The 14,991-nt window shown below is 35.9% G+C and overlaps 1 protein-coding gene across 2 annotated transcripts; it reads left to right on the top strand.

The window, feature by feature from the left end:
* Positions 1 to 88: 88 nt before the first annotated feature.
* On the top strand, positions 89 to 11,641 carry crtc2 (CREB regulated transcription coactivator 2). Of its 2 annotated transcripts, none has more exons than XM_082186078.1 (14): positions 89 to 402; positions 1,555 to 1,656; positions 1,785 to 1,877; positions 3,012 to 3,073; positions 3,223 to 3,291; positions 3,489 to 3,589; positions 3,999 to 4,069; positions 5,292 to 5,335; positions 5,414 to 5,616; positions 5,727 to 6,178; positions 8,039 to 8,743; positions 8,821 to 8,877; positions 8,980 to 9,142; positions 10,407 to 11,641. In XM_082186078.1, the coding sequence occupies exons 1-14, from the start codon at positions 223 to 225 to the stop codon at positions 10,508 to 10,510; spliced, it is 2,406 nt and encodes an 801-aa protein (XP_082042204.1). In that variant the 5' UTR covers positions 89 to 222; the 3' UTR covers positions 10,511 to 11,641. The 2 variants fall into 2 exon arrangements, with proteins under 2 accessions (XP_082042204.1, XP_082042205.1); XM_082186079.1 differs by having other exon boundaries at positions 91 to 402; positions 8,998 to 9,142.
* The last annotated feature ends 3,350 nt before the right edge of the window (positions 11,642 to 14,991 follow it).

Genomic DNA, 14,991 nt, shown 5'->3' with positions numbered 1-14,991 from the left:
GTATAAACTACGTTTCCCGAAATACCAGAGTTGTTTTTTCCCTCCTCGACAGTAGTTGGGCGTGTGCACTTCACAGATAACGAATGAGCTTGGCAACGATGTTTACTACAGCGTTCAGGACTGCGTTACCCACAATGCATTGCTCACCGTTGTCAAAAGTCTTGCTTTCTTGGGTCACTTGTCGAACTCTGGCCAGCTAACTTTCTCTTATTTGACGAAATAATGCATCTGTCAGGCGCTATGCTTGGGGAAATAGGACACGGACAGGGGCCCGGAGCCGGACCAGCGCCTGGAACCTGCAATCCGCGGAAATTCAGCGAGAAAATCGCGCTTCACAATCAGCGACAGGCTGAAGACACAGCCGCTTTCCGAGAGGTTATGATGGACATTACTTCTATCAGGGTGAGTCCACTCGATACAGGACATGTCAGGCGTGTTTACGACACTTGTCATATGTTTGACCTGGGCTCCGTTATAACGTTATTGCGGCTGCTTAAACTCCGTTTGATTGATTCCTGACAACTAGCTTTAGGTAAAGCTACTGGGGTTCTTAGGAAGTGCGATGTCAGAAACAAGAAATCAAAAAGGAAGTAAAAAATAGTACTTTATAGTAAACAGTTTGGGATTGTTCTCTTTGTACATATATTAACCCGTTTAAAACCATTTCCCCCAGCTAAAGTGTTTTTACTTCCGATTGCCTTTTGTATAATAATATAACTCATATATAACATATTTTCTCAAATAAATTAATATTTAAAAACAATGAAAAGTCTGTATTTTACTCCTGGTCACGATTTTAACTGGATGGAAACTAGAGTCAAAAACTACTTGTTGGACTATAAGATCCATTATAAAGTTTCAAACAATGAAGTAACATAATTACATAAGGACAATGCAATTGTTTTCCATAAATACATACATATTTCGTTGTACTTTTACTTGTTTTAATGTAACAATACGTCTATAATGTGAATCAATCAGCTAAAAAAATCGGGCTCAGTGTTTACATGTGTGATCATGACTTGCATGAGACAGCAATATTCATAATAGATAAATAACAGTAGACCCTTGAAATATGTTATGTACCCAAATATGGTAGTTGTAGCTTTATGATGATGTTTTATGAAGTTAAAGCAGTGTTAAACAGTTTTAGTCACGTAACTATTTACAGCAGATGTTTAAAAAAAAAGAAGGTTCACCTGAAATCTAGACAGTATTAGACCCTTTAAAAGTAAATTGTAGTAAGATTTTTTGGGATTAAATGGGTTACCATCTGTATATGGACTTGTGATTCAGCAGGTTCACAACGTGGATTATGTCAATGCACACAAATAGCACTTTGTCAGTCACTCATCCGATCTAGGGTCTGTTTCACATCAGTGTTGCAGACTGAGGCACAGGGATCTGTAAATCTCAGGTACAGTGTCTGTTTTTTAAATGTTGATGTAACAGGTGTTGGTTCCCCTGAGGGTAAAGCAGTCTGTGGGGGAGAGAGAGAGAGAGATTTGTGTTGTGCTACTGTGACCAGTGGGCATCTATTCATTCCCTCCTCAGGTTCAGGCTGAGAGAGTTCGGCAAACCAGTGACTTGGTCCCGTACTATGGAGGATCGCTGCCAAATGTCAATCAGATCTCAAGATGCTCCACGGAGAGCCAGGTGAGGGATTGTTATTGCATTTTTTAGTATCATTATTATCCTTATAAATAAAGGAGAAACGGGCAGAAATTACGTTTCTTTTGTTCTTTGAATGAATTGCATTTGATTTTCCTTTCTGCTATTTACAGTACCCGAGTTATCTCACACAGCAGCTCCTAGAGGCAGATGAGGAGTACAGAGACGTCCAGCCCAATCCTCTTGGCAGGCCGCACCGGAGACATGTATCCCCACGTTTACAATGGCTTATAAGGTTACACTTTATTTCGATGGTCCACTTTAGACGTTCTAGTAACTTTGCAACTACATGTCAACTAGCTCTCATTAGAATATTAGTAGACTGTTAGGTTAGGATGTAGTTGCAAAGTTACTTATAGTTAGAAGAATGTCTAAAGTGGAGCATCAAAATAAATTGTTACCGCTGATAATCTTACAGATGCATGTTTATAGTAATATGAAAGGAATATTGCAACAACTCTAATCTTAAAAATTGTGTTGCTTTAGTTTTGTATTGTACTGATAAACATGTGCACAGACAATGGTTGCATACAGATTATGTTTAATAATGGTAATTTTCACCACCACCGGAAAAGCCATGTTTACAATACATGTTGTTATAGTGAATATATATATATTTTTTTCTATTTATGTTATTCTTTTAACTGCATTAAGTTACACAGTATTACACTACCATTCAAAACATTCTTTGAGATTTTTTATAGAAATTAATACTTTCATTTAGCAAGGATGCATTAAATTGATCAAAAGTGACAATAAAGACATTTATAATGTTACAAAGAAATTCTGCTTCATATAAACGATGTTCTTTTGAACCTTTTATTCATCAAAGAATCCTGAAAAAAATGTTTCGCCGTTTCCACAAAAATATGAAGCAGCTCTTTCGGCATTTATGATAATAGTGATAATGTATCCTTGCTGAGTAAAAGTATTGAGTTCTTAAAAAAAAAAGAAGACAAATCTTACCCTGATCTTTTGGATGGTAGTGTATCACAGTTTCCACAAAAATATTAAGCAGCAAAAATGAAATGAAATATTTCTTGAGCATCAAATCAGCATATTAGAGTGCTGAAGGATCATGTGACACCGAAGACTGGAGTAATGATGCTGAAAATTCAGCTAACAGTTATAGTTCATAATATTACTGTTTTTACTGTATTTTAGCATACTGTAAGAGAAAAAACCTTTCCGACCCCAAACCTAGTGTATAATCTGTAAATTATTTTTAAAATACTAATACAGTAATCATAAACAATTGCGGAATTTATGGATCATTGTTGGTTGCAAGGTCTGAGAAGAGCCAGAATTCCTTATTTTTAAGCCTTAACTTCAATTCACAGTTTGAAAGCGCTCCCTATCTCTCTACCCACCTCTCTCCTCCTCGAGGTCCCAACTGGAGAAGGTAAGATTATAGAAGAAAGTGTGCTGAAGTCTACCACTATCATGACATTACCTTTAGGTGTACAATCATGGGGTTTGAGCTCCCTGAATTTTTTTTAGTGCCAGTACTTTGATTAGTTCTTTTAAGTACTTTTGCTTGTGTCCAAGCAGAAACTGGTCCAGTTGTTCTGCCACTGAGAAGAGCCAGATGGTCCGTCTTCCTCTGACAGCACTAAATAGGTAAACAGAAGTCGGAAGAAGACTGCTGATCCAAGATCAGCTCTTGCGTGTGTACAGTAATGGTATTAGTTACGCCCACTGAGCTCTCTAATTGAGGATGAACTTGCTTAACTCTGGAAGATTTAGAAAATGTTACTGACTCCCACATCACCCTGCTTACTACGCCCATAACTCTCTAATCCTATTTATCTTCTCAGAACCAACTCTGACTCTGCCCTCCACACCAGTGTGCGAAACACCCAATTACATGGCCATCCCAAATCTGGCCAAACCATGAACCCTCAAACCAGACACCATGGTGAGTTTAACAGTTGCTTTATCTTGTTAGATACACTACCGTTCCAATTTTTGGGGTCTGTGAGATTTTTGTTTGTTTTTGTGAACACTTTAATTTCAGCAAGGACATATTAAATTGATCAAAAGTGACAGGAATGAATTAAAATAGCAAACAATTAATTTAAATTGTAATAATGTTGCACAATATCATTGTTTTTACAGTTTTTTTTTTTTTGATCAAATCAATGTAGCCTTGTTGAAACTTAAAAAAAATATATTAAAAAACGGTAGTACAGGCTAACATGTAATGGGCTGTATAACTTCACTTTAGAAAAGACTGTTGCAGATATTAACATGACATGAAAATATAATTTATATAAGTATTTTGTCTTAAATTACTTGCTTATTTTGATTGAAACCTATTCTTCAAGGATTTGCGCATCCTGCACCACTAATTGAAGAAAATATTCAAGAGGAGACACAATCTCCCAAACTAAAGAAGGTATTTATTCTGCCTCATTGGTGAATTGTTCTTAAAGTGCCCCTGTTATGCTTTTTATGCGAATGTTCCATTTCATGCTGTGTGTAATAAAGCTCTTTATGAATGTAAAAGGTTACAGGGTTCCCACGGGTCCTTGAAATCCTTGAAAGTTTGTGAATCTGGAAAAAAGGATTTCAAGGCCCTGGAAAGTTCTTGAAAACAAACACACATAGATACACGTCCTTGAAAGTGCTTGAATTTATTTTGTTATTATTCCATATTATTTGCTTCGGTCCGCTAATGTTTTATTTCGCCAACACTGCATACTAGCTTGCTTGATTATCGTTAGTTACGCGCATTTACACGTTACGTTAAGTGTTTCCCGGGTGAGGTACTTTGTTGTACGTTGCCATGACGTTCACACGCAAAACTGTAACAATGTATCTTGCGAGGTAACACAATGTAACCTTGCTCTCACTTGAAATGTGTCCCCACATTAAGTCCTTGAATTTGAGGGTATTGGACCTGGAAAGTCCTTGAAAGGTCCTTGAATTTGAAGTTAACCAAGGTGTGGGAACCCTGTTATAAAGATCAAAATGAAAAACTGAAGTTATTGTCCCCTTAAAGAAAGAATCGATTCTGAACTGCTGAAATGAGTCATCAGTAATTCCAGTCTCACTATTACATACCTGCGTAACAATGTAACAAATTTGCATGATGCCATCCTATGGTCTTAATTGGCTGCCCGCGAACAATATCTACTTTGACCCTCAAACACTGTAGTTATTGCTGTGGCCTGGAAGAGTTTGGATCGTGTTGTCATTGTCAACATGTCGAGAAGACACTGTTCACTGTGCACATCACCAGCTCGAATTGATATCATAAAACTGATGCCATCGTTACTGTTCGTATCACTGTGTATCAAGAACTGAGGAAGCCTCCAGTGCTGAAATTCAGATATGGTAATAGGCGTTTTATTTCTGACACACACTGTGAACAGTAGACCAATCACAACAGACTGTATGAGAGTATGCAGGGGTTCAATGAGACTGAATCTTTGAACGAATCATTTTCGGACTCTGAGAAATTAGGTGATGCGCAGTGTTTTTTGACATTTGATGCATGTAAAGCCGAGACCTCCACAACACAATCAGGAACCTCTAAAACAGCATAACAGGGGCGCTTTAAGCACTTTATTTGATAAACCAAATGCTCATTATCTCCATTGCATCTTCTTTTGTAGTTTTCCTCAATGTCATCATCAGAATGTGAAATGCCTGTAATTCAGTAAGTTCCTTTCAGTCCTAGTAATTAAGCCATCACAGTTTTTCTTCTATAAACAGTGTATGTTTGCTGTCTCTCCAGCAACTTCCCATTGCCTGATCAGCAGGTATCTTCCCTCCCTGTCCCATCGGCCCTCAGTACGTGTGGCTCTCTTCCAGACCTCTCCAGCCTGCACCTGCCTTCTCCTCTTCCTGCAGGCCAGGATTCTGAGCACCACAGCGGTGCCGATCACCTGAACAACACCTCCATGCACCCTGGCATTATGGCTGACTTTAACTTGCCAGGTTTGCAGAGGGTTTTCACCTTATTTATGCCTAGGACCCCCATTATGATCATTTTTCAATGGAGAAACAACAATGATGCAAATAAAAATGACACAATTTTGTCTTTTCAGGTCTGTCCTCATCTCTTCAGGCATCTTTAAGTAACCCTTTGCTCCAGTCTTCACACAGCAATCCCAACATCCAGACTTGTCTCAGCAGCCACTCCCTACCCAGCTCCCTGAGCTCCGCTTCCTTGCGCCTGTCCCTTAGCAATTCTTCCCTGCATTCATCGCTCAGCAACCACTCCCTGCAGTCGTCCCTCAGTAGCTCTTCTCTGAGTAACCAGTCCATCCAGTCGTCTGCCAGCCGCTGCAGTCACAGCAGTGGAATTGGCGGCTCTCCCTCTTGCTCCTCTTCCTCTCTCTCTGGTTCTCCACGTGTAACTGGCCTCGCCCATGCCACCACATCACGGAAGAGAGCCCAGCTCAGCCCACTCATTGTGCCCAGTGGCGGAGAGTCCCGCTGGCAGCATCCAAAGCAGTTTTCCCCCGCAGTGTCTCCAACCATGTCTTCTATATCACAGGCAAGATATGAAGATTGTTGATAATCATACTTTATTTTACAGTGTCCTTGTTACATATGTTACATGTACTTACCATAGTAATATGAGTAAATTATGCATTATTACATGCAATTAACCCTCAACCAAAACCTTAACCTACCCTAACCCTTTAGTAAGTACATGTAGGTAATTATTATTACTCAGTACTTGAATATATAATTACACTGTAACAATGACAACTTGAAATAAAGTGTAACCATTTTTTTATTATGTTTATATAGTACTATAGTATTTTTAAATGTATTGAATTAGCTTTAATTTTTACATTTTTTTTCATCCATTCATCCATCTATATAATTGAATCATGACAACTCTTGAAATAGTTTTAGCATGTTATTGAATATGGCAGTGTTAATGTATTTGGTCTTGGTAGACTAGATCTGCTATAGATCTGAAATTTCAGAAACATCAGCACTGGCACGTCTCTCTGTACGCTAGACATGCTGCCAGTCAGACCAGATTATTTGAAGGGTTAGTTCACCCAAAAATTAAAACTCTGTCAGTAATTACTCTCCCTCATGTTGTTCCAACCCCGTAAGACTTTCCTTCATCTTCGGAACACAAATTAAGATATTTTTGATTAAATCTGAGAGCTGGATCACTCCTCCATAGGCTTCTATGTAATCGATATCTGCCGGCCCAGAAAAGTTAGTAAAGACATCGTTATAATAGTCCAAGTGACTACAGTGGCTCAACCTTAAGTTTATCAAGCAACGAGAATACTTTTTGTGCGCAAAAACAAACAAAAATAACGACTTTATTCAACTTCATGTTCTTCTGTGTGGGTCTCTGAGTGAGTTCACGTAGTGTAACAGCGCAGCGCTTCTGGGTTGTATGTCAGAACGTAGGCTCACTATTGGCCAGCATCACACGCATAACACACATGACCAGCGTCGGCCATGCGTGAGCCTACGTTCTGACGTACAACCCAGAAGCACTGCGCTGTTACACTACGTCAACAGCTTAGGAGAATGACATGGAAGACAAGAGATGGTTATTATGTTTAAATGTTGAGCAAGCAATCTCATTGGCTGTAGGATCAGCAGAGGCCAATCAGCTTGTGCCATGCGGTAATGATGTTATTACTTGCAGTTTGCATGTAAAGGATCTCTCAGCCTGCTCCCTCTAGAGTTTCATGACTGAACTAAATATTATATATATAAATATAAATATATATATATATATATATAAATTTGCCAGGTGGCCTCTGTCCATCATGGCCTCCTAATCATCCCCATATATACTGATTGGCTTCATCACTCTGTCTCCTCTCCACCAGTAAGCTGGTGTGTGGTGGGCGTTCTGGCGCAATATGGCTGCCGTCGCATCATCCAGGTGGATGCTCCACATTGGTGGTGGTTGAGGAGATTCCCCCCTTCTATGTAAAGTGCTTTGAGTGCAGAGAAAAGCGCTATATAAATGTAATGAATTACAATTACATTACATTATATATATATATATATATATATATATATATATATATATACTGTATATATATTATACATATATGTATACATCATGGATTAGAAAAACTTGTTTTATTTTGATTAGGTACTCATAGTGTTTTCATTTAGTTTGTAAAGAACAAAAATATAAGAAGATATATTTTTTTAATTGGCATTAAAAGGTCTTAAATTTAATACCATAAACATGCAGATCACCTAGAAGTTTCAGAACAAAGCAACTTGCATCTTCCTGTTCAAAATTTCTTATTTTATTATTTCTTATGTTCTAATAATTTATATGACTATTTATTAGTTTATTTATAATAATATTTCATATATTATTATTTATAATATTTAGTATGAATGTTTCTCACAGGGTGCTCCTCTTCTCAACCCCAACAAAGTTCAGAAGGAGACAAAGCCACCAGCGTATCCCTGCAGTCAGCATCTCCGCTCCGCTCCTCCGCTGTCCCATCAGCCAATGCGGCAGTATTTCCAGCCAGAGGCGCAGGATCAGTCTATCCCAGAGATGGAGCCGTGGATTCAAAACGACCACCAGCCACAACATCAACAAACACACAATCAGACGCAACAACATCACACTCACAAGTCACACAGTCGGCACCTGCAGCATCACTCACAACTGCACGCTAAATATCAACAGCAGTTACAGTATCATTCCCAGACTCAACAACCACACGTATCGCAGCAAGCCATTTCCCAGCAGCAACAACAACATCAGCATCATCATCAGCTCTACTCACAGTTCCAGCATCATCAGATGTCTGGGGAGCAGTGGCATTTGCCTTGCCAACAGGGCCAATATCAAGGTCAACATCTACATCAGTCCGCATCTTTCCCCTCTCCGGGTCAGGAGAAAAACTGGAATCACATGACAGACACACATGACTTGCAACACATGCAGGTGAAACGTAGACACTGTATGCAGATGCAGGACGAAGCCAAACCCCAGTCTAAAGCCGCTGTCCACGAGACTCAAGGAGAGGTCACTCATAGTAAGGAAAGTGAAGTAGACGGAGCAAATCCAAGTTTGCAGGATAAAGGTTTCGAACTGAACAAGGTGAGCCCTGTTCGCATTAATAGAGTGTGTGAACCATGACTTAATGAAGATGATGAAAAACACCTTTTTTGTTTCAGGAATCATACGTCGGCTTACATCTTACCCCTAGCCAAGCAAAGGCCCTTTCTCAGCAGGTACATTGCTTATTTCATTAATCATCAGCTTAGACTGCACACGTATACACTGTCTTGGCCATATGGTGTGTGGCTGAGCTGCATTTACCACTGATTTTGAAGATTTCTCTCCCCGCTCAGCTTGGAGCGCTTCAGAAGGATCCTCTAGGCGGCAGTAGAGGGTCAGATCTGAACTGTGAAGCTTCAGAAAGCAGTGAACAGCCACAGCAGAACCAAAGCTACAGTGCTGGAGACACACAAAATATGTTCAACATCAACTTATCTGGTAAGATTAACATATGAGCTGCTAGTTTATTCCTGTAAAGCTTGGAGTATGAAATCGTTGTCAGAAAAACGTCATTTTTGAAATGGTTTATTGTAGCTTTTTGAGTATTATATGTGATGCATATGTAGTATGATATTGGAGAATATGGAGCACACACTGGAGGAGAAAGGCCCAAACTGAGAAAAAATTATGCATTGTGAAATATTATTACAACTTAAAATAATTGTTTTCGATTTAAATTGTATTTATTCCTGATATCAAAGCTGAGTTTTCAGCATCATTACTCCAGTTTTCAGTGTCACATGATCCTTCAGAAATCATTCTAATATTCTGATTTCCTGCTTAATTTTTTTTTAAATTATTATTATTATTACCATCACATTAATATTTTTGTGGAAATGTTGATGCTTTTTTCAGGATTCTTTGATGAATAGAAAGTTCAATGAACAGCAATTATTAAATGTATTAAATAGAAATATTTTGTAACATTTATAGATGTCTTCACTGTCACTTTTGTGTATTAATTTCTCTCTCTTTTTTTTATCTTGCCACAAATGGATTTGAATGGTATAATTGTTTCCACAAAAATATTAAGCAGCAAAAACAGTTTTTAACATTGATAATAATATAATAATCAGGAATGTTTCTTGAGCATCAAAACATCATATTAGAATGATTTCTGAAGGATCATGTGACACTGAAGACTGGAGTAATGATGCTGAAAATTCAGCTTTATCATCACAGGAATAAATTAAAAATTTAAATGTATTAAAAAATATATATTTAAATTTTTTATAATATTTCATAATATTACTGTTTTTACTGTATTTTTTTTTTATGAAGTAAATGCAGCCTTGGTGAGTTTTAAAAACTTCTTTCAAAAACATAAAAAAAAAAATGTTTCCAGACTTTTGACAGGTACTGTAATATAAAAATATTAAATTATTAAAAAAAATATAAAAAATAGTGAAAATTTCACAGCAAAGAAAGACGTGAATCTACTTGAAATGGGCCGTTTTTAGAATTATATTAAAATACCTATTACTTGCTTAAATAGTATGAACTATAAATCAGACAACAGATTGTGTGACACATTTTTCAGCAAAGTTGTGATAATTTAGAGGATTTGTGAATGAAATATGATTAATTTTGTTGTTGTTGTTTTATAGACTACACTGTAGTGCAAATGTCTTGTCATATTTCATTTTAGATCCTCCTGTCATTCACTTATTTCTCTCACCGATTAATTCTCCACCTTTTTCAGACCCGTCATCCTGGCTGGACCAGGACATATCAGGTCTGCCGGACTCCATCCTGGAATTTGATCTAGAAACATTTGGCATGGACAATAACTTAGGTTGGCCATGAATGTGTCATAAAAGTGCACAATATTGTGACACATTTATTTGGACAAGTACCTTTTTTTTAATGTTTTTGCCAGTGAACTCGAAATATATAGTCCTTCGAGTCCAATAGAATGTAAACTATAAATTGGCTTAAAGGTCCTATAAAGGGAACAAACATGAAAATGATGTTTTAATAAATAGTTTTTGCACACAAAGGTCTTAGATAGCAGGTCTATGTGCCTTAATATGAAGCTTTAGTTATATTTAATTATCAATAGAATTGAAATAGGTTGTTTATGTACAGATACATGAGGCGATGTTGATTAGGACATGTACATTTTCACAAACTGCATAGAATTGCCCGTATAATATGGAAATATAAGAAAATATTTTTGACTTCTTTAACTAACCATATTGTCATGATGGTTCAAATTAAGATAGTAAACATTTTTAAGCTTTTACTCTGTCTAACTCCGACTTGGCTTAAAGATTTGATCATATCCGTTTGTTTTTTCATGTTATAGTCTTTATGTTGCAGTGTTTTTCTCTGAGGGGGTCATTTTTGTGACTTTTTGTAATTGACTGTTGACGCCTGCCTTTGAATTTTCATATTATCATTTCCTTGCCGTTTTATCATTCACAATTATATTCATAATGCAGTTTTATTATATTTTCATATTGATTTTGCCTTATCACTCTTTGGTAGAGGTGATATTGTTATTTTACAGTATTTGTCTTCAATATGAAATCAAATTTATTGAGATTTTTCTCAGTATGAATATGCCTTTTCATGACTGACAGAATTTTGGGTTCGTTTACATGACAACTAAAAACAGAAACATTTTTCCTTTGCATTTTTTGGAAAGTTTGATCCAGTTACACGGCTCCGTAATAACGACAAAAAAAAGCTGTATTATTTTGCCAGGCCAGTAGGTGGCGATGTTCATTTGTAAAGAAAAATTGACTGAACACGTAATATAAATAATAACCACTTTTACAAATTCGCGGCCAAATATATGGCCAAAACGCATACAGATTTTTCTGTTTTAAGTTGAAAACTGTCATGTAAAACGGCCTCATAATAACATAATTTGAACAGTAACACCATCTGTAAATTCCATAAAGTATTGCAATTAAAAAGTGGACTAATGCATCCAAGTGTACGCTTTCAAATATTGTTACTAGTAAGTGTGGGACTGATTTACCAATTTGGTTCACCCTCACAGTGAAGTCAAACATGTCTTTGTGCATTAATATGCAAATTGTACCTAATTAATACTTAGTAAAGATGTAATCATTTAGCAAATGATTAACCCCTGTATAAGTGCTAATGCCCTTATGGATCATGATGATGGATCATCCACACCAACTCTAACTAAAGCCCAGTTTGTTTGTACATTTCTCTGGTAAACCATTTCAGATCTAGTGCTTATATTCCACATTTCAGTTTGTCATCTTAATTTGTAAAGCTCATATTCATTTTAATGACAGCTTAAAGAATTGAACAGTGGACATGCAGGAAAAGAATTGCTCATTTGGGATGTGAATGAAATGCAGATTTTTCATATTTTGTAATTGTATTATAATCATTATCTTTTTTTCTATTCTATTATATAAATATTGTTAACGCACTGATTTGTGACCAGTGTTTTTGTTTTGTTTTATTATAGTTTTATTAATATTTTGAATTAATGTTAATGGTTAATTTTAGTTCATTATTTATTCATTTGGTTATGTGCGGTTGTCATCTTCTTATATATTAGTACAGGCCAAAAGTTTGGACACATTACTATTTTTAATGTTTTTGAAAGAAGTTTCTTCTGGTCATCAAGCCTGCATTTATTTGATCAAAAATACAGAAAAAAATATATATATTGTGATATATTATTACAATTTAAAATAATTGGTTTTCAATTTATTATACTTAAAATTATCATTTATTTCTGTGATGCAAAGCTGGATTTTCAGGATCATTACTCCAGTCTATCACATGATCCTTTAGAAATCATTCTAATATGATGATTCATTATCAAAGTTGGAAACAGTTCTGCTGCTTAATATTTTTTCATAACCTGTGATACTTTTTTAGGATACTTTGATGAATAAAAAGTAAAAAAATAAAATAAAGAAGCAAATTTTTTAAAACTAGAAATCTTTTGTAACGACAATATACACGACTGGTCAGTAATTTGGGGTCAGTCATTTTTTTCTTTCTTTTTTTGAAATAAATCAATACTTTTATTCAGCAAGGATGTGTTAAATTGATAAAAAGTGATAGTAAAGAAGATTTATATTATTAGAATTTTTTTTTTTTTTTTGAATAAATGCAGTTCTTTTTAACCTTTTATTCATCAAATATATTAGGCAGCAGAACTGTGTCCAACACTCATAATAAATCAGAATATTAGAATGATTTCTAAAGGATCATGTGTTAGACTGGAGTAATGATCCTGAAAATTCAGCTTTGCATCACAGAAATAAATGATAATTTAAAGTATAATAAATTGAAAACCAATTATTTTAAATTGTAATAATATATAACAATATTACATTTTTGTTTCTGTATTTTTGATCAAATAAATGCAGGCTTGATGAGCAGAAGAAACTTCTTTCAAAAACATTAAAAATTGTAATGTTTCCTAACTTTTGGCCTGTACTGTATATTGCTATTTAGATTTGATTTATTTTTATTTCATGAATGATTTTTTTAGATTCAATACCCTCCTCTTTTCACCACTATTTAATCTCTACTTTTCCAGTAAAATTATTCTTTGAAAAAGTGTTCAGACGCAGCATTCTTGCAACAGCCTCAGAACTATCTCCTGCTTTATCCTTCTCCTGCAGATCAAAACTCCCTGTATCCCTTTCCCTCTCTCTCTTTCCTCTCCTTTATGTCACTTGCATCTCCATAAACCTCTTATTATTATCATCTCACTGTCTTTCACTGTGTCTATTATAGTTGCTGATCCTTCTCAAATTCCTCAGATCTCCCAGTGACAGAAGCACAGGTCTAAAGTTGCTCTGATATCCTTAATCGTGCAAATGAAGTTGAACCCAGAATGCACTGTTGACCTGTCTATCAGATCCTGCATATGACTCAAGATTCCTCTCTCCCTCTTTCTCCTTCCCCCTGTGCGTAATAGAGTTAACAGCATATAAAAGGCATGGAGAGAGCGGTGAATGAGTCCCTAAGTGTTAGGGTGGATTATCCCTGTGCCTGTATCCATGGTTTACTGGGCAGCCATAGAGCACCTAATGGGATAAGGGGAGAGCGGAACGGTAGGTGAGGCCCGTCTGACTCTGATCCGATCTCTTACACTGGCCTGAGTGAGGACAGCCAATCCTTTAAAGAAAGATGGATATAACCAGATTTAAAGACACACTTTTACTGCTCTTTTTCAGAATTATTTTATTTATACAGTGCTTTTATGCCTTCAATGTTGACCAGTAATGCTTCTAGAGTTCTTGGTTCAAGTGTCTTGAACATAATTAGATTACGTAATTAGATGGTGTTACATGCATACTCTGACACAAGACACTTTTTGCTATTCGTGACCCTGGACCACAAAACCAGTCACAAGTGGCACAAAACCAGTCAAAAGTCGCATGGGTGTATATGTGGCAATAGCCAATAATACATTGTATGGGTCAAAATTATTGATTTTTCTTTTATGCCAAAAATCATTAGGATATTAAGTAAAGATCATGTTCCATGAAAAAAATGTGTGCATTTCCTATTGTAAATATATAAAACATTTATTGTTGTGAGTGAATGCAGAACAATCGCGAACATAAATGGACAACTTTAAATGTGATTTTCTTAATGTTTTGATTTTTTTGCACCCTCAGATTCCAGATTTTAATTTTGTATCTCGGCTAAATATTGTCCTATCCTAACAAACCATCAATGGAAAGCTTAATTATTCAGCTTTCGGATGATGTATAAATCTCAATTTATAAAAATTGACCCATGTGACATGGTTTTGTGGTCCAAGGTCACATTTTTCTATGACATTCTATCACATCACTATATTTTATTGTGAAAGAAACAATGTACAGTATAGTCCGAGACCACATGAAAGTTTGGAGTCTAATATAGACTTGGAAATAAACTACGCATTTTAGAATAAAAAAAACAACATATAAAACAAAGAAAATGAAAACTATCACTCAGCCTAATGATAATATTTTTTTGTAATAAAAATAATTGTATTAAAATGCAAAATTAGAGTAGCTGGTTCAGATGTTTGGACCCCACTCAATATTCAGTGAATTAAGAAAAGTTGAATTGCTAAATTTACAGCACGACCTCATTCTTGTAACATTATTAAAGTGCTCTAAATTATTTTAATGTGCTCTTTTTCACATGCATAATACAGATATACTACTGATTTCCATTTTAGTGAATTATTTCATTGTCTTCACATGAAAACAGAGTTTGTTACGTGACTGAATAGTGTGCTTTCAGCGTGTGTCTTATAATTGGTGTTTCTCACATGCACT

This window comes from Leuciscus leuciscus (genome assembly GCF_965113295.1).
Source record: "Leuciscus leuciscus genome assembly, chromosome: 12".
Taxonomy (NCBI): Eukaryota; Metazoa; Chordata; class Actinopteri; order Cypriniformes; family Leuciscidae; genus Leuciscus; species Leuciscus leuciscus.
Note: the sequence above shows the minus strand (reverse complement) of the source record. Positions and strands in the feature narration are given on the sequence as shown.

Bases quoted from the DNA above. Each gene is read 5' to 3' on its own strand.
- crtc2 (XM_082186078.1), top strand. From the start codon at position 223: ATGCATCTGTCAGGCGCTATGCTTGGGGAAATAGGACACGGACAGGGG. The intron at 8,744-8,820 runs GTGAGCCCTGTT...TTTTTGTTTCAG, and splicing joins AAGGTTTCGAACTGAACAAG to GAATCATACGTCGGCTTACA. The intron at 8,878-8,979 runs GTACATTGCTTA...CTGATTTTGAAG, and splicing joins CAAAGGCCCTTTCTCAGCAG to ATTTCTCTCCCCGCTCAGCT.